Source organism: Hyaena hyaena, unplaced genomic scaffold (genome assembly GCF_003009895.1).
Source record: "Hyaena hyaena isolate Hyena2069 unplaced genomic scaffold, ASM300989v1 scaffold_38, whole genome shotgun sequence".
Lineage (NCBI taxonomy): Eukaryota > Metazoa > Chordata > Mammalia > Carnivora > Hyaenidae > Hyaena > Hyaena hyaena.
The window spans coordinates 342,034-368,087 of NW_024080670.1; the positions used below are offsets into that span (position 1 = coordinate 342,034).

General features: G+C 48.4%; 2 protein-coding genes across 2 annotated transcripts in view; one reads left to right on the forward strand and one right to left on the reverse strand.

The window, feature by feature from the left end:
- Positions 1–7,673: 7,673 nt before the first annotated feature.
- GTF3C4 (general transcription factor IIIC subunit 4) lies at positions 7,674–23,197 on the reverse strand. The gene is made up of 5 exons (XM_039229520.1): positions 22,796–23,197; positions 14,758–16,581; positions 11,953–12,083; positions 9,921–10,009; positions 7,674–8,221 (listed from the first exon to the last, which is right to left on the reverse strand). The coding sequence occupies exons 1-5, from the start codon at positions 23,150–23,152 to the stop codon at positions 8,157–8,159; spliced, it is 2,466 nt and encodes an 821-aa protein (XP_039085451.1). The 5' UTR covers positions 23,153–23,197; the 3' UTR covers positions 7,674–8,156.
- A 606-nt stretch (positions 23,198–23,803) lies between these two features.
- Positions 23,804–26,054, forward strand: part of DDX31 (DEAD-box helicase 31) — a 68,811-nt gene continuing 66,560 nt past the window's right edge. Inside the window, 1 exon segment of the mRNA XM_039229522.1 lies at positions 23,804–23,940. Within this exon segment, the coding sequence (XP_039085453.1) occupies positions 23,842–23,940 (99 nt within the window). The 5' untranslated portion in view covers positions 23,804–23,841.

Sequence of the window (26,054 nt, forward strand, 5' to 3'; positions counted from 1 at the left end):
GGGAGGAGCCCGGGAATGAAACTCCTCCTGTGGGCATGCATCTCCGGGGAGTGCTTCCCTGGCTCCTGAACCCACCTCCCAGAGGGCCAGAGCCAAGGCGGGCAACAGTTTCCAGCAAAGTAACTGTCGGGCTGATGACGTGTGCAGACGGGAAGTCTATGGCGATGGGACAGGAAGGCTGGGGGTCAGAGGGAACATCAGCTCCCTTCTCCAGTCTTTAAGTTTCTGTACTTTATAAACTTGTAACTAGTTTATATTTATCACTTGGAAGCAGCATCGGCTTTGTTTTGTTTTTGTCTGACAATCTTTGATTTGGATCACTTGTTCATTTACATTTAGTGTAATTAGTGCTGTATGGGGTGTAAATCAATGATCTTTGCTTTTCATTTTCCCAGCCTCTTCTATATTTTCTTTCTCGTGTTTTGCGTTATTTAAAAACATGTTCGGGGCGCCTGGGTGGCTTAGTCGGTTTAGCGTCCGACTTTCGCTTGGGTCATGATCTCGCGGTTCGTGGGTTCGAGCCCCGCGTCGAGCTCTGTGCTGACTGCCAGCTCAGAGCCTGGAGCCTATTTCAGAGTCTGTATCTCCCTCTCTCTCTGACCCTCCCCTGCTCACGCTGTCTCTCTCTCTCTCCTAGAAATAAATAAAAACATTAAAAAAAAAATTTTAAAAAAAAAACACATGTTCTAGTTTTTCCCCCCCCTTTGTTAGCTGAATTAAAGACCCTTTTATTACTCAGGTGGTTACCCAGAGACAGCTGTGGAGTCTAACGTGGATTAGCATCTCCTGTTCCTGGATATACAAGCATTCAAGGAACTGAGCACCTCCTGCCTCATCTCAGAACCTCTTGGAACATGGTATTTTCTTTTTAATTTTTTTTATGTTTATTTATTATTGAGAGAGAAACAGAGCATGAGTGGGGGAGGGGCAGAGAGAGAGGGAGACACAGAATCGGAAGCAGGCTCCAGGCTCTGAGCTGTCAGCACAGAGCCTAACGCGGGGCTCCAACCCATGAACTGTGAGATCATGACCTGAGCTGAAGACAGATGCCCAACTGACTGAGCCACCCAGGCGCCCCTTGGGATGCGATATTTTATACCTTGTGTCTGCCCATCCCTGGCCCGCCAGCTCTTCTTCAGTCCAACCATTTCTCAGATCTTCCTTCCACCTAGCCACCCTTTAGAATTTTCTTTAGTGCTGACCTGGTGGTGATGCATTATTTCCGTTTTGCCTAAAGACGTCTGGCCTCTCGTTATTTTTTTTCCTCCCATTTTTTAAAAAACATTATTTTTGAGAGACAGACAGCAAGCAGGGGAGGGACAGAGAGAGAGGGAGACACAGAATCAGAAGCAGGCTCCAGGCTCCGAGCTGTCAGCACAGAGCCCGATGTGGGGCTTGAACTCATAGACCCCGGGATCATAAACTGAGCCCAAGTCGGCCGCTTAACCGACTGAGCTCCCCAGGTGCCCCTGACTTCCCATTTCTTAAAGGGAGTTTTCACGGAGTTGTGAGTTCTGGGCTGGGAGCTGCGGCCTTCTGCTTTCCCGTCAGCATCGGGGAGTCTGCTTGAAGCCTTACTAGGGTCCCTTTTAAGGTAACTTCTCTTTCTGCTCCTTTTAAGGTGGTCTGTTTCTTTGCTTCAAAGTCTTCTCTTTGCCTTTGATTTTCGGCAGTTTTACTGTTACTTTGAGGTGGGTCGTTCATTTTCTTATCCTGCTCTGTCACTAGCTTTGCTCCCAGCAGGACTCGGAGCTACGAGTTTACCACTGCTGAAATCCTGCAATCAGAACTTCGTTTTACAACCTCACCAGGTACTAGGGAGCTGATGCCGTCGAGGACATACGGCGCGGCACGCCACACTGCAGCTCTGATTCCTTCCCCTTACGTTCCTCGTACCCTTTTTCTGGAATAAGCCAAAGGCACGCCGAATGGATTCTGACGTACTTGCTACAGGCCGTTTCTCTAACACACGTGGCTCTTTCCTTCTCCTCTGCCCGTGCCTGGGCATTACTTACCTCTGCTGGTGATGGTGATGGGCCTAAGGAGGTTTCTAGACTTTGCTACAAACCATGTGAACCTGATAAAATAGGCACACGATATACAAACAATTCTGTTATTTATTTATTTTGAATAAAAAAAGTGGCCAAGAGAATACTAGTGGCTCTGCATACAAAACACCATATGTCCGCAGTCGGTTCACATTTACAAAACTGCCGTTATGTACAGCACCGGATATTCACAGCAGCTTTACTAGAATCGTACGAGCAACTCAGGGGTATCCAAAATGGGAAAAACTAAAAGCCAATGATCTTTCATTAGCTGGAAAATCGGCCAACCAGCTGACTGGTAAAGATGCCGAGGACCTGTTGCCTTTTTCTTTAGTGGGAACTAAAATAAGATGCCCCCGCGGGGCTGTATGCCGACCAACACACCCCCCAAAATCCCCTTTTCGTTTTTTCTCCCGTCTTCTCCACTTCAACCTTTTCCCAGCAGCCTCTGCCCTAGTATTAGATAAAAGCTCAGGACACTGGGATGTGATCTTCAGGAAAAGGTGGCTCACTAGTGCTGATGATACGGCGCGGTCTGGTTCAACCCAGGAAACTCGGTTCAATCCTGAGAAGAAGGAATCCGGCCCTCTTCGGGTCATCAGTCTTTCCACGCGCTGGAAAACGGGAACCATGCTCCATCTTAAAGGTGGCAGAAGTTATTCATTCTACGTAGCAGGAGCACCTACTCTGTGCAAGGCACTTGACATTAGGTGCTGCAGGAACTACCAAGGTGAAGCAGACAGTCCCTGCCCTTGAGGAGCTTACAATCTAATAATGAACACTATGTACATATATACACTGCAGAGAAGCAGCCAGGGTTTCTGGATGCAGGGTATTCCAAGCAAAAGGTATTCTTATTCTTAAAGTTTTATTTAAATGCCAAAAGTCTAAAACACACCACCCAACCAGATGGTAAGAATTAAGGAAACTATCTTTCTAGAACTTTAAGATTTCAGACGCCTGTTCTTTTCATAAAAAAAAAAAAATCCTATGTAAACATACATATAATTCAAAGCTGAGCACAAAGATTAGCACAGGCATCGGGTAAACATAAAATATATATCACTATACACAACACACTAATTTTTCTATACAGTCTTATTTCTGTATAAACAGGTTTGATATTCATGTTCCTTTCCAGAAAGTACAAATCTGAGTCAGAATCTTGAAAAAGACATAATAATCCATTTTCGCTTTTAATTTTGCATTAGTACCAAAACACCCTGCACCCCAGCAGTCTGGTCGCCAAATGTAAAAGGGATGAAGTATGAAGTGCCTCGAAGCCGTCACTACCTCTTCTGCGATCCAATCTGACCACCTCACGGGATCTTTCTAAGAGGGTAACGGGATTTCATGATGGTGAGGTAAGCACATTTTTACTACAGAAACCAACGAGATTTAGAGTTCTCAACTTTAAGTAAATCTCCGCAGTCCACGTACAGCATCTCATCTACACAGGCTTTGCCTTTACCTTCTTGGCAGGAGACCATCTTGCCTTCTTGCCCGCTCCTGCCCAGACTGGAATGAATGGTGCCGCCATGTTGGTAATCCATACAATACTGCTCTGAATAAGCTCATGCACCCACTGAGACCTCAGACTGTATATTAAGACTGCCTCTCACCCCCAGAGTATAATTATAACTCAAAAAAAAAAAAAAAAAAAAAAGCAAGATTAGAAAAGCTGAATTACCTAATCAGATAAAGACATTGGGGGAGAAACAGTCCTATTCCAAAAGGACTAACTTCATTATTGAATTTTTTTTTAATAATCCTTCCTCCCCTTAAACTGATTAGTTTCCACAGCCAGTTTTCAGAAGCAGCCCAGCTCTAAAACAGAGTACGTATGCAGACGGAGGCTGCATCCTATGTACCAGACTCAGCCTGGCTAGAAGTCTTGACACTGATTTGTAGCAGCACCTTGGAAATGAGTGCCCAATCTTCTGAAAAAACCCCGCTATTTCATCAGGACAGTGATGCTGTCTAGTATTTCAGATCATTAGAAGCAACTCTATATTCTGCAAGTCTGACTTAATTCCACTTAAGGACAGTCAGATTTCACATGCTCTGTAACCATTAAAAAAGTTTTTAAATGTTTGTTTATTTTGAGAGAGAAAGAGAGAAAGAGAGCGGGGAAGGGAAAGAGAGGGAGACAGAATCCTAAGCAGGCTGTGTCGTCAGCATAGAACCCAACGTGGGGCTCAAGCCTATGAACTGTGAGATGATGACCTAGGCTGAAATCAAAGAGTCAAGACACAAAAGAGACTGAGTCACCCAAGAGCCCCTGTGATCATTTCAAATAGCAGGTATCACCTCAGCAAATGTGAAGATCTTAACTCCAAAAACCTTTCTTAGCCTCAAGAAAGAGTAACTCAAAAGTTTAATAACTATCAGACCTGAGACACAGACCTACTCTGCTTGAAGCTGTGGATACGTCCACTAATAACTAAAATGAAAACAATTCACTACAGTTTTAGAGATCTCTGTAAAACTGACAACCTTGAGGGACAACGTTAGATTCTGGAGACCTCTCTGTAGCCTCATTGAACTGTGCATCCCACTGACACAGAAACAGGGAGCCTACAAGCATAAAGAGGTATTCGTGATCGATCACAGGAGCCACACGGAGGCCCACAACAGTCCACAGTGGGCTAACTGTAAAGACATTCACTCATTTCTCTGCCTATTTGGCTGTTTTTGCTGCCCGATCTCTAAAAAGAAAAAAGGGCAAAATATACCTTTCCCTTAAAAAAAAACTTAGGCCGGCTGACTTTTAATACAACCCATTCTGCTTGGCTTCACCAGAATTTTTGCTGGTCAGGAACAATGCTGGTTTGTGGAGGGGGGTGGGTAGTGGTAAGGAGCTAAAATTTAGCAGACTCTACCCCAAAGTCCAGCCAGGAATTGCGGAGCACCCTGCCCAGGGAAATAACCAAGAGTTTTGAAGAAAACCAGATATAGTTTACCAAGCTAACAACGAACACTGTTACCGTTAGAAAGAAGTCACTGTGTGATACCATCTCGTCTAGGAAGGAAGACCTACTGTGTGACTTAATTTTGACAGATTGTATCACTGATCTATCCTTCTTTGAAGCATGAAATCCGCTAGCTCTGGACGTGTCCTAAAGCTGAGAAAACCAGAGGAAGGGGAATCAAGAGGACCTCACCAGGAAGGACAAGCGAGAGAGAGGGATCAGGAGCAAGAATACTCTGGAAGTGGACTGGTGGCATTAATTCCTATAGTAAGCCGGTCTGTTGAAAGGGGACCAGGTGTTCCGCAGGACTGGCACTGTACTCCTCTTAACAAGCACCGATAACCACCACCTTCTGCTTCTTAGCTGATAGTGTCGTAATTACAACAGAATATATTTAAATATTCAATTATTACCCTTGAACATTCCATTCACCTGATTAACCCGCGACACTTGTAATGGGTCCAACCAGGTGTTTCAACGTGAACATGCCCCAAACCTTCTTAGCGAGCAGCAGAAAACTGTCACGCTCAACCCGAGGCTCCGCCACTGGTTCTAACAACTCCTGACACTGAGAAATAATTGGTAGTTCTGGCAGATGTGATAGTAGGCCGAGGCCGCTTGAAGTCTGGGCGGTGGACACATGAGGATTTCAGAATGAATATCGAGCGTAACAAGCTATCAATTTCTTATCTAGAGTAATGGGGACAAATTAACCCCGGGCAGAGAGCGCGCACTCCCGGTGTGGATATCAGACTCCCTGCATGCAGTGCGCTGTAGCTGAAAAGGCCTAATTGCACAGTCTTTGCGCCCGTGCTCCCACGCGGCTTCTGCTTCTGCCACTTCTGAGTCGGTTATTAGTGACAGCCGAGAGAAACTTGAACTCCACTAAGCAGATCAGAGGACGCGCGGAGGGCATGACAAGTTCAAGCCAGGAGAGACCATGAGCCGGAAGACCCCGGGGGTCACCCCTGCGTTCCCAAGGCCCCCGGACTGGCACTCGGTCACCAGGGGCTCTGACCTGTGAAGTCGAAGTGGACTGTTTGCAAGGCTGCCGTTAGCTCACATTGGCCTCCCTGGCTGAGGGGGTGGGGCTGACAGAAGGGGAGCCCCCCCCACCCCCCAGCTCCCCATGCAGAAACTGGGGCAGAGCAGGCACCAGGTGGGTGAAGAACACGCCACCGGGCTCAGTCCCGCGCAGAGACCAGCCACGTCCTGGCCAAAGAGTTGCCATGTTTATTCCTATACAGACAAAATAATTTAGGAGACCCTTCTAGTTAACTCCCAAGGGTTAAATTCCCCCCAAATGTACAACTGTTTTAAATAAAAACTTAATGCAAGTTTTAAATGGCAGCAGCACAGAATTTCCCAATCGGAACAAATCAAACGCTGACCCTGATTAGGAACAAAAAGTATGGAAACTAAGCATCCCAGGATTATGAAAACTACAGTAATTCTTTGACGTGACCTCAATCCTCACAGTCCTATTTAATGTAACGTCAAACAGCTCCAGGCACAAATGACCGCGGCTTTACCGCCTTCCGAGCTGTGCCACCCGTGACCTTAATGCCACCTTGTTCTGTCTTGAAAATCAACATAATGTGCTGGACCCTGGCATCTGGATTGACACTATTCTTGAACTCACCAGGATGAAAAAGATAAGCAGAAGATTCCAGCAAACACAGATTTAAACACAGGAGACAAAACAAAATTTGAACAGGAAACAAAAGACGTTTCAAAGCAGACTGGAAGCACCTCTGAAGGGCTCTGGGCTCTCGACACGCGAGCGGAGGGGTGAGAATGCGGTAGGGGAGGTGGTGTGTGGGCATCTTGTCCAAACAGCAAGTGCTTCTGAAGCAAGGACAAGATGTTGTTCTCTGAGAAATCACAAGAAAGGCAGGAATAAATGTCAGAATAAAGGCCCGACGGCAGGTAACAGGGGTGGCGATTTCGCATTTTCTTTCCCATCCAGCCTCCCATTTCAAGACGTGGGCACCAAGAGTGCTGCTGCTCAGCACCAGCCCCTGGGACACTCGCGCTGTAATTCCTGAATGTGCACCGTTAGTTTTAGATCTTAAGACCAATTAATATCAAACATCTCTTCTTAATGGCCAGAGGGAAATACCAGTATTACAAATACCAAGGACCTTTCCTGACAAGAAATTCCCAGGCTCTTGTCAACTGATCAAGTCTGGGCCACCCACCACTTTCTGGAAGTTTCCTGGAAGTCTCTAGATGGGACTGCACATTCTCATACCGGATATAAATGAAATGTCTGGACATGTCAACATTAAAAACACTAGAAGTTTTAAGGAGAAAATATTCTTTTTCTTCTATGTACAAATATCTCACGTAGGCTGTGACCGTCAGTCTGACGCAAGGAAGGTCACGGATCAACGGGAACACCAGGTGCCCTTTACACACCCAGGGGAAAGGACAGGAAATCTGGTAACGTGGGAGCTCACTAAAAATAAGACAATTATTAACCTATGAGAATCACCTGATCTTTTGACACATTAAAGCCAACTTTAGTCTTGGCTTCAACCTCTTAAAAATACAGTTTTATGAAAATGGTTTCGGTGTGCATGAGAAACAAGAATCCTCAGGATACAGACATGTGGCTATGTGTTCAAAAGAGAGCATCAGGACCCTGTGCTGTTTTAGACACTTTTAATGTCTTCTGGAACACCGCACACCATGCACATCACGGAAGCCCTCTGGAGCCAAAGGCAGCTCCACACCGAGGGAGGCGTTAAGCCTAACTGGGTCCAGCGAGCCCCTACCCCCAGCTCTCTAGAAGGATCACCCTGTTCCCAGTGATGACAGGCCCTGCTTGCTGTTCAAACTGCTTCAGTCAAAACACTTGAAAAATAAGTGTCCTGACTGGGTAAGGAGGGGGAGGCTAATGTTCATCTCAGAGTGACTTAAAATCTCTGCATTCAGTTGTTTTAGAGAAATCCTTTAGTCCCCGGAGATGGGGACCGTACTTCAGAAATGAGTTCCCGGGGCCTGATCTACACTCATGGAGAGAGCCTCGCCACTTGAAGGCCAGGATTAGCCAGCGCGTCCTACATCTTCAGGCCAGAAGGTATTTTCTGTAACAGAGCATGTGTCGTTCCCATCTTCCCACCGCTGACATTCAGAAGACAGGAGAGTCACAGAAAGGGCAAGGGCTTTGCAGTAACCTCTTAATCCAGTCAGGATCTGCAAAGGAAGACAAGTGGCACTGAGTGTCAGCTTCGGAGCAGGTGGGCCGAGCCCTGGCCGGCTGCAGAGGGAAGCACAAGAGGCATGGTCCCGGCTCTGCGTCCTCAGAGCACCCCCACCAACCTCCTGGACCAGGCCGGACTAGACCTGTGCTTCCCAGAGCTAAGTGCGCGATGAAATTTTCAGCCCTTTATGATGGAACAGGAAAATAAGGATAATGAATGAATGATTCACACAGCTAAACTTATTCATTTCAAGGAAAGGACTAGATTGTTCTGAGAACATACCCTTAGTACACTGTTAACCTTAAAATATTTTTTTAATGTTCATTTCTTTCTGTGAGAGAGAGAGAGAGAAAGAGCGCGCACACACAAGTGAGGGAGGGGCAGAGAGAGAGGGAGACACAGAATCTGAAGCAGCCTCCAGGATCTGAGCTGTCAGCACAGAGCCCGATGTGGGGCTTCAACTCATGAACCTCAAGATCATGACCTGAAGTCAGACACTTAAAGGACTGAGCCACCCAGGATCCCATAAAATATTCTCTTATGAAATTACAGTAATGGTAATTTTTAAAAATGCATTCCTTGGAAAAAAGCATGACCACACTGGCTCAACACCTTCTCCCCCTTTAAAAACGCCCCTAGTCTGCAAGTGCCCTACTGTGTGACGGCGCTCCAGACCCAGAGATTCTCATTCTTCCTAAAGCTGTGTGTAGCTCAACTCAAAGTCAGTTGGCAGGTGTGTGTGTTTCTTTGATTTGTTTCAATTTTTTCCTGATTTCCTGTCTAAATAGTATACCAATTCTCAATTGCAGTGAGTTTCCCCAAATTTGTTTCAAAACTGGCTCAAGTCATGATCTCATGGTCTGTGAGATCGAGCCCTGCATCGGGCTCTGTGCTGACAGCATGGAGCCTGCTTGGGATCCTCTCTCTCACTCTTGGGATCTTGGGATCCTCTCCACCTCCCTCACTCTTTCTCAGTCTTAAAATAAATAAACCTCAAAAAAAAAAAAAAAAAAAAAAGGACTTAGTTTTATGGAGAATGTTTTGTTTTAGTTAATCGAGACCACAAATTTCCCCCAAACGTGTGTATAACTGAACATGCTCACGTCTAGGTAGCTTATCTGGTTAGGGTGCGACGTGACGTGAATAAGCTTTGGGTCATGAATCTGGCATTCAGGTGACTATTTAAGTTGCTAATTCCTTGTCCGTGTCTAGATCTTACTTCCAACTCATCATCTCAGAAATGTGGGCTTTGTCAGCGGGGCTATCAGGAGATAGAATACAGACGAACCAAGAAAACCCCATCACGGCTACCAGAAGGAGTCGTCCAAGCGCACACGGAATGTTCTGGCTTGGCAATACGGTCTTTGTACACCTTACCATTGGCACAATTTCCCTCCAAATATAATGTACACGTGCCATCTAACACAAGCTGTGGCACTTTTTTGAATGAATAATTTGCGGTAACGGAACAGCAAACTGCACCCCTGCTCACACGCCAACATGCAGTCTGTCCTTCCACACGATATATTCCGTTGATCATTTTTTCATTAGTTGTGGCTTCACGATAATAGTGCCAGGACTGCCAGGAGGAGAATGAGCCTGCCGTCAGTCCTGCTGGCCTAGGGCCCTGCGGGGTGGGGCCTGACCCGAGCAGATTCAGAGCAGCCCCCCCTAGCCGGGCCAGCACTCACCTTCCGGGGCCGGATGGCGGGCTATGCTGTCGTGGAGCAAACACCTTCTGTAGATCAGACTCTGGCAGGACTGGTAGGTTAAAAAGCACCTGAGAGAAGACACACTGGATTGTCAGGAGAAACTGGTCACAGACAGTTCCTGAAAACCACCCACTGACCGCGTAAAGCATGTAAACCGCACTCAAGTGCGTGGCAACAGCGTAGCCCTCTGCGCCCCAGAGCTGCCCAGACCTGTGCTGCCCCAGCTCAGTAAGGGCCACTGCTGGGGGCGGGTTGCTGAGCCACAAGATACAAAGCTTCCGGTCCAGTCGCTGCCACTTCTCGTTGGCCATGTGTGGCACTGGGAAAGAGTTTATTGTCTGTACCTGTCCATGCTTTGAATTTTTGATATGTTAAAAAAGAATCAGATACTATATAGAAAACTATTCACGTAAGTGATTTTGCAGAGGAGATCTGTGCACTATGTTTAAGAATGTGACGGTACAGCGGGGAAAGCCTGAAAGGGACAGAAGACAAAATTCATGGTGCAAAGAGAGAGATGGGAGGGGAGAAAAGCCCCAGGTTCAGCCCCGTCCTGTGACTACTCACCCAACACCCACCAGGACCAGGCTACAAAGGGCAGGTGGACTGGGTGCCCACCAGGGACCAGCCATTGTTCTAGTGAGTAGCTGTGAACACAAAATTCCCTGTCCTCACGGAGCTTTCTATTCCAGAGGAGACAGAGAAACAAAGTAAAAATCTATGAAGAGGCGGGGACTGCCAGGGAGTACAAGAAGACGATGAAGAGCGATGGGAGAACCAGGAGGCAGGGGACGCCAGCAGGGGCCACGGTACAAGGCAGCATGGCCAGGAAGGCCTAACCCATTAAGGGACACTTAAGGAAGCCACGCGGACACCAGCCGGAGGAGCACTCCAGGCAGCGAGCACGGCAGTGCGGACATCCTGAAGAAGGAGGGGGGCCTTGTGTACCTGAAAGCAAGGCGGAGAAACACGGGAGAGGAGGTCAGAGAGGGGATGGGGGCCAGGCTGTGTAGTCGTGGTCACTGAAGGGATTCTAGTGTTTACTCATCACAAACGGGCAGCCTCCGGAGAGTTCTGAGCAGAAAGAGGGGTGCATGAGTGGATGAAATCTTAGCAGGATCACAACCATGGCCACACTGAATACAGATGGGAGGGCACAGAGCGAGCAGGGACACCTGCTGGGAGAAAACTACGCCATCCAGGCAAGGGGGTTTGGGGTCTTCGCCAGGACTGGGGAGGTGGAGGCAGTGAGAACAGGCTGGATGCAAATCTGAAACGCCTATTAAATTTCCAAATACAGACCGTGAACAGGTGGTTAGAAGCAGAAGTCTGGATTTGGGGGAGAGAGTCAGGCTAAAGCTCTCCGTTTAAGTCACCAGCATACAGGTGGTGTGGCCTGCCAAGGAAGCACGGACTGAAGAAAAACAGGTCCAACAAGGACATCAGGGGCATGAAGCAGAATCAGCAGACAACTAAGAACGAAGAGTCAGAGGTGGGAAGAAAACCAGGGAGGACGCCGTCCGGGGAGCCAGGGGATGCAGGCGCTTCAGGGAGCAAGAAGGGGCGTGCTGGCCGGTGTCAAACACGGCTCCCAGCTCTGTAAAATCTAAGCTCGCCAAGACGCCCTCTGACAGCGAGAGAAGGAAGACTCCCAGCTTTTAGTATAAAGTCAGAGCCCAAAAAGTGCACAAGCTCTTTTATACTCCACTACCTTAACAGATACTACTTGTATAATACTTTAAAAGGTTAATGCTATTTCAAAGGAAGACAGTATCACCAAAATAAAGAAATCCCTCTGTGCGTCGGGTGGTAAAAACACAGTCTTTAAAGAGGGTCTTGCCTTAGTCAGACTGATGAAGAGAGTCTATGCCTGTGCCTCAGTCGTGGCTTCTCTCCACCCCAGTGGCACAGGGCAGCATGCTGTGGTCACACGTTTTACACACTTTACGGTGCTCGGTGTGTACAAAACCGGAAAAGGGGCAAAAGCAGGGGCTGGCTTGAAATGGCTTACCGGAGCCAAATGTGGCCGTTGGAGCAGACTGCCTGCTTGCGATCCGTGAACGGCAAGACCTCCTTGCACAGACTACAGTGCTCAGGGAAGGTCTGTTTGTTCATCTTCTTCGAGATGTGTCCAATCAGCACCTAGGAAGACAGAGCAGTCGGCGCTGTTGAGTGGTGTGAGTGCAAGGCTTCTCAAAGAAAACGTCTCTGGACACAGTGGAGGAACGAAAACACGCCTTGTCCTATCCGTATCCACACGCGATGGGAGGTGAGCATTTGCACACACGCTGCTCAGTGTCTGAACGTGACAAAGCCACACCTCCTTGTGTAGACTGGCTGTGAAAATACATTTGTTCAGGGAGCCTGTGACAACAGGGCGAACGGTCACCACTAAAGAAAAAACCGTTCTGAAAACCAAAATCTTACCACTTGCCTTGTTTTTGCAGCTTCTGAAAGCAGGAATGAGAATTCTGTTAGGAGACAAAGCACTTCGCTAGCCTTGGTAATGATTTAAGAAGGAAAAGCATGATCCCTATGGGCGAAGTATTACGTGAAACGCTAACTTTGTAGGACTGTACAAATGTCCATTCTTTAAAAGAGGCTTACAAAGCATAAAGGTAATCAGGAGTAAAAAAAAAAAAAAAGTAATAATTTCCCTTTCTGATAGCCCCAAGACCACGGCCAATCTGGTCTAGCAGCTTGCCCTCTGCGATCCTGAGCCCCACAGCAGAGGCGTGGTGGGCCCCGTGAGAAGGGTCCACAGGGCAGGGTCTAGGCCTGGTCTGTATTTCAGCTTTTCTTTGCTTCATTAGGATTATACCACTTTAAAAATGGAAGTCTAACAAAAGTTATCTACTTCACTCGTTTGCTGAAAACACCTTCACTGGCACATCTCTTGGAGGCACGGGATACAGCGAGCTTTCAGAACTATGGCGTCTTACTAGGAGATGATGTCCTTCAAGATTTGTAATCCATTTACACTTAAGCTCTGGTGGAAGAACTCTCTGGGTCAGCCGTTCACTGAAATCAGCTCACTGTTTTGAAGGGTATCTGAACAGCCCAGAGGGTGTCTGACCCACTCTTATGTAATTTACAAATTTAAAGCCCATTACCTTTTGGCTTTTTTGGGTTTTGTAGCCTTAAGAACTCTAATTTATGGTCCCTTACAACAGGGACAACCACCTCTCCCTCCTTTTCTAGTTGGGCCAAACATCCTGACAGCAGTAGGTGATTACCACCAACTTCCACCACATACTTCCTAAAATGTTCTGTTAATCTTCCACTGACTCTCGTAATATTCCTGCTAGGTCCTGTGAAAGAGTGATAACCAGAAAACTTCCGGGCAATTCAGAGCACAATGACATACTTTTTAGAGTGGACTTTCAAAGATGAAAAGTCAGTTGTGTGAACAGTACGTTGTAAGTACTCTTGAGATCACTGCGAATACCCCAGGAGTAATAACTGAGGGGTGGATATGCACACTTTCCTACAAGACAGGGCAACAAGGAATTTGTGTGTGGTTTAACATTACTACCTTCAATTTTATTTAAGTTTATTTATTTTGAGAGAAGCAGAGAGAGCACGCAAGGGGAGCAGAGGGAGAGAGAAGAGTCCAGGCAGGTGGGGCGCAAACTCACTAACTGTGAGATCATGACCTGAGCTGAAATCCAGAAGAGTCAGGCGCCTAACCGACTGAGCCACCCAGGCGCCCCTATTCCCTTCAATGTTAAGACCTTGGGCAGTGAGAAGTGTCAATCTTAAGAGTAAAAGGGAACACAGGCTTCTGTAGTTTTGAATATTTTAGTATAAAGTATGTTCCTTGAAACACAAATTCTTCAGGATTTTAGCAGCTGTTAGCTCAGACAAAGGTTCCCCAATGTCAGGATAACAATGAAGTACACAAAATTAGATGGCTTCTTTTCTGCAGGAATTCTCAGATTCCTCAAAAGGATACGGTGCACGGGGAGCCTCTAAGAGGAGGACAGAGGGGCGCCTGGGTGGCTTAGTCGGTTAAGCGATCGACTTTCGCTTAGGTCATGATCTCGCGGTTCGTGGGTTCGAGCCCCACGTCGGGCTCTGTATTGACTGCCAGCTCAGAGCCTGGAGCCTGTTTCAGAGTCTGCGTCTCCCTCTCTCTCTGACCCTCCCCTGCTCACGCTGTCTCTCTCTCTCTCCTAGAAATAAATAAAAATATTAAAAAAAAAAAATAAGAGGAGGACAGAATGTAACCCTATTGTTCTACCAGCAAACTTGAAATCTGTGGAATACATTTTGGATAAGGCTCTAAGATGCTTCTATATCAAAATAAAGATTCTGCCCAGTTTTGTAAAAATAAACATGAGTAATAATTTGATTACTTGACATGCCCTTCTTGACTGCGTCAAAAGGCTTCCTCAAGTCCTCCCAAATGTGAGCCATCCGTGAGCCCCTGCCACCCCGTCCCCCAACCCCAGAACCTTCTGCAAACAGGAAGAAAGCAGGGTGTCACACGTCCCCTGCTGTCACTGCCCAATCACATACTACTCGCTAAATGACGCCTCCTCCAGCTCATCCACAGCCAGCGGACCTGAGCCTGCAAACCTTGTTTTTCAATCAAGGCCGCGGTGGGGGGAAGAATCGAAACACTCTTGGTGTGATATGAAAATGTCCTCTGCATTAATCCACGTTTCCTATTTATTCTCCTGCATCTCATGCCACTCAACTACCTACAAAACATCAAAGCCAAAGTCGGGTTAGGAATTCCATTCAGACCGTTTCTGCCCCAGGCAGAAAGCAGACCTCTGACGGACTTGCTGCTTCTGTGAGAAACACCTACCCGAGCCGTGCGGTCGTCGTACTCTTCGTCTGACATCAGGAAGTTGCAGAGGCCCCTGGTGGGGATGCTTGTGTTCTCTGTGATCCAGGTGTGCAGGTACACTTCTCCCAAGACCCGCTTCATGTGCTCCCTGGTCAAGTGCATTTCTACGCCTTCGATCTTCCCCTGGATCTCCAGGAGCTTCTCCTCCATCGGCTCCCGGCCCCCCGCCTCTCCAGACGGGGCCAGCGAATCATCAATGGGGTCCTCCGGGTCGCCCTCTCTGCTCCGCTCCTGAAGGCCCTGCCGACCGGCCTGTCTGGAAGACGTGCCTTCCTCTTGTTCGTCCTCGGCATTGCCCATCCCAGGGGAGTCAACTAGCGAGATTTTGGAGTCCTCGTGGGAGGGTTTCCACAATGCTTCCGAAGGGGTTTTCTGCATCGACTGATACAAAATCCTCAGGAGGAACAGTTTGAAACGCCAAAAATAGGTGGCCCCACTGCTTTCGATCTTTTTTTCCAAAGCTTCCTGTAAAAACTGCGGGATGTGTTTATCTTTTAAAATCTTCCAGCGTACTAGATCTATTAAATCTACCTGCTTGAAGAGATTCTGCACGGAAGACTCCAGGAGCTGAGCAGCTGCCTCCTCAAATGTTTTGAGAGTAACAAACTGGACCTGGTAGTTTTTGTTAACGGGGTGGAGGCCGTTGACCATGCCCTCGGTCGTAATGACGGCCAGATACGCGCCGCAGGGGCTCACCGCTATCCCGTGCGTCCTCACCGAGCCAAACACATCTGACAGTTTGATTAACTGGTGTTCGAACTTTAACGCCACATCCGTGAAGATGGGAATCAGCTGCCTCACCTTGCCGTCGCTGGAACAAGTATACACTGTCCCGTTCTGCTTGTCCGCAGTCATGGAGACGATCGGCAGCGAGTGAAGGCCTGTGACATGGGAGTTGTGAACATTGAGGCCTGCTTTGGAGATCAGCAGAAGACACCAAAACACATAGGACCCTCTTGCAGCCACCACTAAGCTACAGCTGCACTTCTGGTAAGGGTGATAGAGAGGGACACACTTAATGCTGTGCACCGGCAACTGGTCCATTTCTTTCCACAAGACAACAGGCTGCCTTAGAGTGAAATAGCCTTTAACTGCTTTGAGATTAACGGGAAGAATTTTTACAGGTCCAAAAGCACTCCCCACAATAAGGCCGCTCATTTTCCGATTATTGTGCTCATATTCCCACCAAAACAGAACACTGGGAGAGTTGATTCCTGACTCGATCGTGTTGCACGAAGAGATGGATTCCTTCCCCACAAAGGGCAACTGAAACTGCCACACGGCAATGTCGCCGTTCTCAAAGAGGACCGCCAGGAGCACGCTGCCCACGTCCCGGCACTCGTTGTTATGCTTGACCTGCTGCGTGGTGCAGATGCCCGACCACTCCATGCGCACTGGAGTCTGCATGCTGTGTCTCCTCTGAAACTCAGCGAAGTCCCCAAGATTCCCTTCAGGAGCCTCGTTTTTAGAGAGCCTGTAACTGGTCTCGTAAAGGCGTTCTCCATAAATCTCTGTCAGATCAGCCAGCTGGACCCACTGGAGTCTGTTGAGGTTGGCCTGGATGGTCAGGCGATTGTCCATGGTCAGTGCCGCCAGGAGGCACCTGCCATTCGCATCACAACCCATGGGGGACCAGCTAGTATATTTGAATCCCCTCAACGGTGGCAGAGCCTTCCCCTCAGGGTTGAACACCCGGTCCAACATGAAAGTCTGACTGACTGTGGGGTCTTTCGAGGTGGCAAACTTCTCCTTACACTCAGCAACTTCTGCTTTGGAGCCAACCTGAAAATAAGAGACATAAAGACTCTCAGATAAATATGTCACTCTAAGAGGAATATACTGACATCACTTAGGGTACCGATTGATCAATCAGTGTTAACCAGGTCACGTTAACATACCTAGAATTTTGTAACAATTCTCTTAATTTTGAAAGACATGCATTTAAAAGATCAAGTGCATGTCTGAAAGTAGATGAGGACTTACTCAAGAAATAAAGATTTTTTTTTTTAAGAGTCAGAATAAATGTTGCCATGATTCAAAGCCTGCCTCCCATATTCTTCCTAGAACTGCCATAAATAGCGGCAGTAACAGTGACGTACTTGTCTTTAACGCATTTAGAGCACGCAGCTGAACTACTCACAAAACCATAAACATTACATATTCATGAAAACACACATCCATATACATCTTTGATACAGCTGGATATTTTGAGTTTTTACAATGTTTTGTGATACAAATGCCAGCTTTAGGTTTCTATCTAAAATTTCATTTAGAAATTGTGCTGAAAGCCAACTCCAAAGGCTACATCCACTGTTTCTATAGAATAACATCCACTCCGGTTAGACTAGTTGCCATTCCTTGAATATTCCCTCCTCTGCCTCCCTTGGCCCCCTTGTCTGGAATGCTCTGTTTTTCTATATAAATCCCATCCATCCCACCAGGTCCAATTCTCTCTCTGAGGCCTTCTGAGATCATTCTGGCTTTCACCCATCACTCCCTTCTCCAAGTCTGTGACATGTATCAGTGGTGGTGTTTATTTAGTGCCTAGCTGTTTGATGGCAAGCGCTTTAAAAAGATCTTAAAGGACGTTAAAGACAAAGGAGGAGATAGATGACCAAAAGAAAGTGGTTCAGAGCCAGGAAGGCTAAAAGACAACAAAGCAGGAGCCAAGGGAACTGTGCTTTCTGTTAGGTGTGAGGCAGGAAGAGAAAAGGACTTGACCCCACTGTCTTTAGGGAAACAGATCCAGAGAAAGAATGCAGAATCTTCCAGATTTAGTGACAATCTCCTTTCACACAGCCGCTGATCTTCCAACTGGAAAGGGTGGTTATTAGATGATTACAAAGGAATTCAAGCCTAAGACATATATGGATCTAATAAAAGTCACTTTAAATGAGTTTAAGTCCCCAAGCCCAGAGGAGTTACACTCCAGGACACAGGAAAAACTTGGAAGATGCTGAACTACAAACCACTAACTGGTCCTAGATAAAGCTTGAACTGGGAATAGGTCAGAAAACCAAAGTCCAATAGTTTTAAAGTATTCCCTAAATGGAAAATAGATAACAGACCATTAAGTCTGCTAGGGAACAAAATTCCTCAATTATTAACAAATAAAAGGTTTGTGTAGACAGAAGGAATCATTAGAAGTCAGCACAGGATAACCAGAAAAATCTAATCTGACTCTTTTCTGTTGAAACTGCTTAATGACATAATAAGCATAGAAAAGTAGGTATAAAGTCCACCAAATGAATTAGATAACTAGCTTTTCCTAAATTGTGTTACAAAGAATGTTACCCCCCCCCGCCCCCCCCCTCAAACGGTCCCTTGAAGAACTGCCATGTGGCCAAGTAGGTCTTGGAATGCTGTATGCGACCCACCACCTCGCTCTGAAAAGTCTCAGGAGCACACTAAATGCCTTGGCCAGGGAGTTACTGAGAGACTTACCTAGAGTTTGTCTTTTTTTCGAACAACAGAACTTTTTTCTGGGTGGCGCCATCATTTATTATCCTAAAGAGTACTCCGGAAATGGTGGCTTAGGCAGTCTATCTTGATTTAGAAACGCATTTAAGGTAGCCTCTTGGATACATTTATGAACATGCTGGAGAACTACAGACTGGAAATTCCAGTTAAACAGAAGTGTAGCTGCCTAGCCTGTTGATAAAATAATGCTAATCAAAGCCCAGAGCCTTGTATGGGTAAATAAAATTTGAAAGATGACAGAATGAAGCACAGCATGATGACTGAAAAATCTGTGCTATGATGCCAAGACCTGGGTTCAAATCCTGGCTCTATCACATGGTAGGTAGCTTTGTGACAATGCACAAATGCTTAAACCTTCTGGCCCTAATTTTCTCATTTATAAAAAGAGAACAATACAGGTCTCGTAGAGTTAGGAAGTTCAAATAAGTCAAAAGATGTAAAGCGCCTTTTTTTTTTTAAGTAGTTCCCACATCCAATGTGGGGCTTGAACGCATGACCCTGAGATCAAGAGTCTCTACTGACTGGGGCATCTGGGTGGCTCCATTAATCTCAAGTTAATCTTGATGGTTGTGAGATCATGCCCTATGCTGGGCATGGAATCTGCTTAAGATTCTCTCTCTCCCTCTCCTGAGTGCACTCTCCTTCCCTCTCTCCAAATCAATCAATCAATCAATCAATCAATCAATCAAGAGAGTATCTACTGACTGAGCCAGCCAAGTGCCCATCAAGCACCTATTAATAAGAGCTCAACGTTAGCTATGATGATGAAGAATGCTCTCTGAGGAGTAAGTAAATGTTAAGGAGCCCTAATAAGAGGAAGTAAAATGTGGAGTAGATATAAAGTTGTCCACCAAATAAAGGGAAGATCTAAAATCATTCACAAATCTCCTAATACTGTAAACTAAACAATAATCTTTAGAATAGGTAGATTTGCTACAAATAAACGCTACCGTAGAACTAAAAGTAAACTTAACAGAACCTGTAAATGGTAGCAGAGGATGAAATAAAAGCAACTCCTGGTCCTACTCATTGTAGGAGGATAGAGGGCAGCTTGGATCTCAACCAATGGAGAAAACCTGTACGGTTTTGTGTGGTAATTTCTAACGTATTAGTTTGAATGGGAACACTGCCCCGTCTTGTAAGTCTCCAAGTCACAAAACTAGCTATCAAATTAAAACGTGCGCTCAGATGCTCAAGGGACACACACCACAGGCGGAGCCCAGCTCCCGGGGGACCACACCCAGCCAAACATTTAATTATATACCCGCCTGTTCCCAGCTGGCCACTGTTACTGCTAATAGCTAATTCCTTTATAAGTGCCTAGTGAATAGAAATTCACCTGAAGTTACTCAAGAGGAGACTTCTTGAAGGCAAGGAGAGGATTCCAAAGACAGCCAACAGTTACTAAATATGGAGTTAATACTTTCTCATACTCCCAACAATTCATACAGAATAAAATCAGTTATAGAAATATTATTAGAATTTGGAACTGTAGCCAACTAGATGATGATTAACTCAGCAGTCCGATGGGAAGAAAAACTGCAAATCATTCTCTGTTTAAAGTTTGTTTGAGAGCCAGAGACAGCACGAGTGGGGGAGGGGCGAAGGGAGGGAGAGAGAAAGAGAATCCCAAGCAGGCTCCACACTGTTAGCGCCGAGCCCGACATGAGGCTCAAACCTACGAAACTGCAAGATCATGACCTGAGCTGAAAACCAAGAGTTGGACGCTTAACCTACTAAGCCACCCAGGCACCCCGCAAATTATTCCTAAATCACAGTTGTATTGCTTTTCAGCTCATTCACTTCTAGCATTTTCCTTTATATCATACAACCTCAGTGCCCAGGACAGTAGCTTACAAACAGCAGGTAGTATTTGAACTACCACATAACTGCATTATGTTCCTGAAAGAAATTCATGATCTAAATAATAGGGTCATAGAGCAAAAGGTTCAGAGGGGCTTAGCATCCAACCTTCTAGCCGTGCCATACACTAAACTGATCCAGGCTGCAGAAGGGCCACCTTGTGTCCCAGAGTGAAGGCAAGGGGGCCAGCACTGAGCAATTCAAAGCCTTAGGCACTACCAAAGGGTAGAGCCATCACAGTACTGATAGAGACTTCTTTACGGGCCTGCCATCACACCCCGGGATCCACCCCACAGAAGCCTCTTTCAGAACTGCAGAGACAACTTGGCATTCATACACCAAATGGTCCCGGTCTGGTACGACTGCTAACTGATGCACAGTTTGTGTGACGTGTGTACCAAAGAACAGTACATAAGGAGGCGATGCCACTAATGAACTTGGGGCAAACTATCATGTACAAGCGAAATACAAAAGATGTGCCATTACTTGTTAGACAGTTGTGCAAACAATGGAGAGTCCAAGTTTTATCAGAATATTCTGGATAGCTCTGTGTCCATAGCTACAGCATTAATCCAGACCCTATTCCTATCTGTATGACTGCATTTATTACTTTGAGTACCTACAGCGTGCCGGGAACTGTATTGTGTGTATGTGCGCATATACGTATCCATATTCACACGCACGTAGATGTATTTAATCTTCCAAAAAGTCTAAACCACGCAGGTTTTATCAACCCCCTTGTAGACAGTGTCCTATCTTGCTGTTTTGTGCCAAAGCCCAATCCCTTAACCTCTGTCTTATACTGACCGCAACAATCATTTTCTTGCCTCTGGGCCCACCGGGGTCATATTCCTGAACCATCCCCGCTCAGTCCACGCTTATGAAATGGTCACAGCCCTTCGGGTTTCTTAGATTGAAGTCAATTTCTTCAGATGGTCAAAGTTCCCAAATTGGCTTCACCTCACTTTCCCTCCGAAGAGCTCGTCGACCCATCATTACTTATACAATTAATTATGTGAGTGACTTAATTACATAAGATGGACGGCTCGTTCTCTTACATGGAGGCCCCCTTCCCATGTTCCTCTTTTGAACCAAATCCTACGTTCTTTCAGGACCACTTCAGACTTACCACCAGGTAACATTCCCTGATGAAAGCACCTCCCTGTGTCTTCTATTCTTCAAATTCTCCGCTCAAGTATTCAATCTGCACCATGCTGGACACGCACACTTAAAGTTTCCTCTAGTTCGTGCGCACGTGAACAGCCTTAGAAAGAGTAGGATGTCCCTTTTAAAGCCCCTTTCTTCCACCTCCCTCCCTGTTTCTCAATTCCACAGTTTTGCCAGAGCCTACCTGATTCGTTTACACTTGAACCAATTTGTTCAGACCTTCTCCAAGAAGATCTCACAGGGTTTAGTCATACCAGTCTACAGATGACCTAACTCAGTGACGTGCTGTTTGCTTAAAACTTTCAAGAACACTAAAGAAAAAAAAGTGGTCTGGGCTCCCCGCACCTTAGCCATGGCGACTGGTTCATACTTAAAATTGGTGGTGCAGAAAAAGTTCCCAAACCCTTCACTTTCATATAAATACATCCTCTGGGCACAGATACACATCTCTACAGTGCGTATCACCATCCGTTATTACAGTAGTGACTGTGCACGACTTGCTGAGGAACGTAGGCGCCATGAAGGCAGGGGCTTTGTTTTGGGCGCTGCCTTCTTTCCTGACCCTAGATCAGCACTAGGCTGATACCCGGTGCTATTCAAGTATCCGCTGGATAAAGGAGTGCACGTTTATAGATCACAGCTAGGCCTAAAGATCTAGAAAGGAAACAGGGAAAGTTTTTATCCTTTCAACCACTAATGAATGCTAGGACTTCCTATTCAGGGCAGGGGGAAACCAACTGGAAAATAGTGATCTCAAAACTGCAAATTAAAGAGCCCGAAAGTTCTGAAGGCAAACTTCGCTTGTATGAAGCTGAAAGAACTAAATCTATGCAGAGACCTCGAGGTTTAAGAACTGCATTTATTTCCAGAGGCTTTTCATGCTACATCCCAAGGATTTTCGGCAACAAAAAAAACACGAAACTAGAGTTCTCAGCCGCTCAAGGTGGGAAGGACCATCCGTGTAATAAAGTCGCTAAGGGGAGACCATTAAAAGGACCAAACTTCCTTGGGAGCAGAAGAGGCACGACAAGAGGGCACGTCACAGTAAACAAAGCCGGCCGAGGGCCTCGGGGAGTCGGTTCCAGACAATAGGAGCAACGTAGAGGCAAGGTCTGGGGTTGGGTCAAAGGGGGCGGAGTCTCAGAAAGCACCAGAGAGTGCAAGCAGCGCCAGCAGTGGGGCAGACGCTGGGCCGGAGGAAGGACCTGGCTCCGAGGAAAGCTCCCGGGATACGAGTGTGTGTATGAGAGAGAGAGAGAGAGAGAGAGAGAAAGTGGGGGGTGGGGAGAGCGTGATCTGGAAAACTGGGCGCAAACGGCTGCGAGGTTTTCTGTTTACTTTTCAAAACAAAACAAACAAAAAAAAAAGCGGCGACCCCAGCCACTCTGGATGCGACGAGGGGGAAATCCCGAGACTCCCCAGGGACCCGTAACGCCGGAGCGCGGCCGGAGGAGACCCCAGGGCTGGGGCCCAGGAGGTGACTTACTTTAAGGAGGCAGCTGTTGAGAGGAGCGGGCACAGAGGTGCGGTGGATGACCAGGTCCTGGCCCGGGTTGTGCACGTCGCAGATGAGCTCCAGCACAGCGATGCTGCGGGCCGTGGACACGGACACGCGGTGGTCCTCGGACCAGGCCAGCGGCTCCAAGCCGCTCACCGCGTACTGCAGCTTCACGGCCGGCTCCCGCCGAGTCACCAGGAAGCGGAACGCGGCGCTGGGCCCGGGGGCCGCGTCTGCAGCCGGCTCCTTCCCGCCCGCCTCGCCGCCCCCCTCGCCCTCCTCCTCCTCGGGCGGCGCAGGCCCGTCGGCCGCGAGCCCCACCCGGGCCTTGTCAGCCGAGCTCATCTCCCCTCAAGTGCAGTGGCCGGATCCCGGGGCGCGCCAACCTCGCGCCGCCGTCCCGTTGCCGCCTCTCGCGCCGCCGCCGCCTCCGGCCCCCAGCGCCCTCCGCAGCGGCTTTCTCCCCTCAGGCCCGGAGCGCCGCCGAGCCAGGAAGGACCCCGCCGTTGCTAGGCGACCCGGCTCTGCCAGGTGGCCAAGGCGCTTGCCTGTCTAGAAAGCGGGCCCGCTCCGCGGGCCGGACCGAGAAGCGCCCTGACTCGGCCGCACTGGGCGAGGGGCAGGGAGCCTCGAGCGCACCCTCTCCGGGCAGCCGAGCCCCAGGCCCCTGGAGAGACCTCCCGCGCGACTGAAGTGCTGGGGAAGCGGCAGCCCGGCGGCAAACGAAGGAAGCGTTGGCTAGATGGCACACGGCCTCTGGTCTCTCAGAGACACTCAGCTTCACAGGCACGAACTCCAGGGCTGAGTGTTTCTGCGGCCTCGCCCGCCACCGGCCAAGCCCGCGAGGGCCTCCCAGAGCAGCGGCCGCCGCGGCCCGTACGCTCGCGGGCGCCTCGGCACCAGGAAGGGACGCGACCGCAGGAGCCGGCGGGGCAGCCGCGCGGGGTCCTCGCGCGCCGCCCACGTGGGCCCGAGCCGAGCCCGCTGCTCCCGGTGCTGCGGCGCCCGCCCGTGCCCGCGCCTCGCCGCGCGCCATGGCGGCCGCCGGCGGGCTGCTCCTCCGCGCTCCCGAGTCCCCGGCCGCCGCCGCCGCCAAGACGCTCTCGGGACCCCGCCGGGCCCAGGAGAGGCGGGTGAGTTCTGACCCGGCTTCTGAGCCGTCCGCGCCGGAGGCCCGGCCCGCCGCACCTCGCGAGCGGCCGTGTGGCCGCTGGGTAGGGTTTGCAAGTGCTGCCGGAGTCGGGGGCGGGCGTTGGTGGGGGTGGGGGGGTGGGGAGTGGGATCTGGCAGATTCTGGAGGAGTCGCGGAGGGGCACGTGTCTGAGACCGGAACAGCCTCCCCGCGGGGATGTCCTGGGAGGGAGCGGCGCGGGTGCGGAGGGGCTCCCGCCGGCTCTCGGGCTGCCGGTGTCCGGGGTGGGAAGGCGGATTCCCGCTCCAAGTTAGGACCTGGGGCGAGTGCCCGTCCGGTCCCTTGCCAGCCTCGCCTCTTAACTTCTCTCCGCCACCGTTGCCTCAACCAAGGGTCGTTTGCTTCAGGAACGAGGACGGGAGACTAGCGATTTTCTGCACGGACTTGCAAAACGGGCCTAGATTGTCATCCCCGGGCAGTGGGGAGAGAAGATAACGGAGCATTAGTAGACTCCGCTCCCTAGGGAGGGGAAAGGTGCCTTCACTTGAAACCAAGCCAGAGCTGGAAACCGGTTTCTGGGACGGGTGACTCCCCTCCTGGAAAAGAGGAGGGGGCTGCAGGCAGAAAGCCCTGGGTAGGGTCGTAAGTTCTCGCAGAGGGCCAGAGATTATACGACCGGGGGCCGAGGGAGGTGTGTGTTTTCCCCGGAAAGCGACAGGTGGTTCCGTTGACAGGTCAGTTGGGGAAGGTCAGTTCATCCAACGTGTTGAAGCTGAAATTCCTCGAGTTAGTACGAGGGTTTCTCTTTGGTGATTTTTTTTTTTTTTTAGTGATAATCAAGCGTTAGGATTTAGAGGTTTGGGAGTAGGTGTTTTGGGCTAGCCAGTGGAGTAGCCACTTCTCTGGAAGGAGGAAGGGGGAGCCTGGGGTTTGGGGTAGGACAGACCTGAGATTAGAAGCCAGCTTTTGCAGCTGTCTGGTATTGTGACCTTGCAGGGGTCTGATCCTCACTACCCCCCCACCCCCCCCCGTGAAATGAGAACAATAGCTTCTGCCTCTTATGAAGTTATTTATGAGGAGTAAAGGAAATAATATGCATAAAGATCCTACGTATCTTCTTGCCCGCAGAAGCACTTAATAAATGCCAATGATAAGGAAAGTCGTATTGGCTCCGTTTTGAGTAGTGGATTCGCCACATCCAGAGGCCAATGGGGTGCTTGTGCCGTCCGGGTACCCAGCGACACATGGGAAGCACTATGAAAACTTCAGTGAGGGGCGCCTGGCTGGCTCAGTTGGTGGAGCCTGTGACTCTTGATCTTGGGGTTGTAAGTTCGAGCCCCCATTGGGTATAAAGATGACTTAAAAATAAAATCTTTTTAAAAAACAATCCCCAAACTTTTTAAATGCTTCTTTATTTTTGAGAGACAGAGAGAGAGGGAGACAGAATTGGAAGCAGGCTCCAGGCTTTTAGCTGTCGACAGAGATCCCAGTGCGGGGCTCGAACCCACGAACCGTGAGATCATGACCTGAGCTGAGGTCAGACGCTCAACAACTTTGCCAGTGGCCTGCATCTGGAATGGTAGCTAATATACTGGCCTCAACGACTTAAGTTATGCTATAGGTAACATTATGAAGGTTTTCCTTTTAAAGATGTTTTTTGATTGTTCAACTAATACACATTTATTGTCAGAAATTTGGGAATTATGGTAAAGAAAACGCACAATTGCCATAGTCTGATATAACTCTGGTTCACATTTTGGTGTATATCCTTCTAAAAAACAACTCAAAAGAGGAGTCAAGCTGTAAATGATGTTTTCCAACCAAAGGGGAGTTAATAAATGGTCCTATCACCTGGTGCTCAGGAACCCTGGCCGTGAAACCCGTGCCTGAGCAAAGCCTGGATCGCTCAGGGATCCAGGGACAAATTGCCTCATACCTCTGCCTCAGTGGTCTCGTTGTAAAATAGGATGATACCAGGGGCACCTGGGTGGCTTAGTCGGTTAAGCGTCCGACTTTCGCTTAGGTCATGATCTCGCGGTTCGTGGGTTCGAGCCCCGCGTCGGGCTCTGTGCTGACTGCCAGCTCAGAGCCTGGAGCCTGTTTCAGTCTGTGACT

Bases quoted from the DNA above. Each gene is read 5' to 3' on its own strand.
- GTF3C4 (XM_039229520.1), bottom strand. From the start codon at position 23,152: ATGAGCTCGGCTGACAAGGCCCGGGTGGGGCTCGCGGCCGACGGGCCT. The intron at 16,582-22,795 runs GTAAGTCACCTC...TCTTATTTTCAG, and splicing joins TCAACAGCTGCCTCCTTAAA to GTTGGCTCCAAAGCAGAAGT. The intron at 12,084-14,757 runs GTAGGTGTTTCT...CTGTCTTCCTAG, and splicing joins ACGACGACCGCACGGCTCGG to GTGCTGATTGGACACATCTC.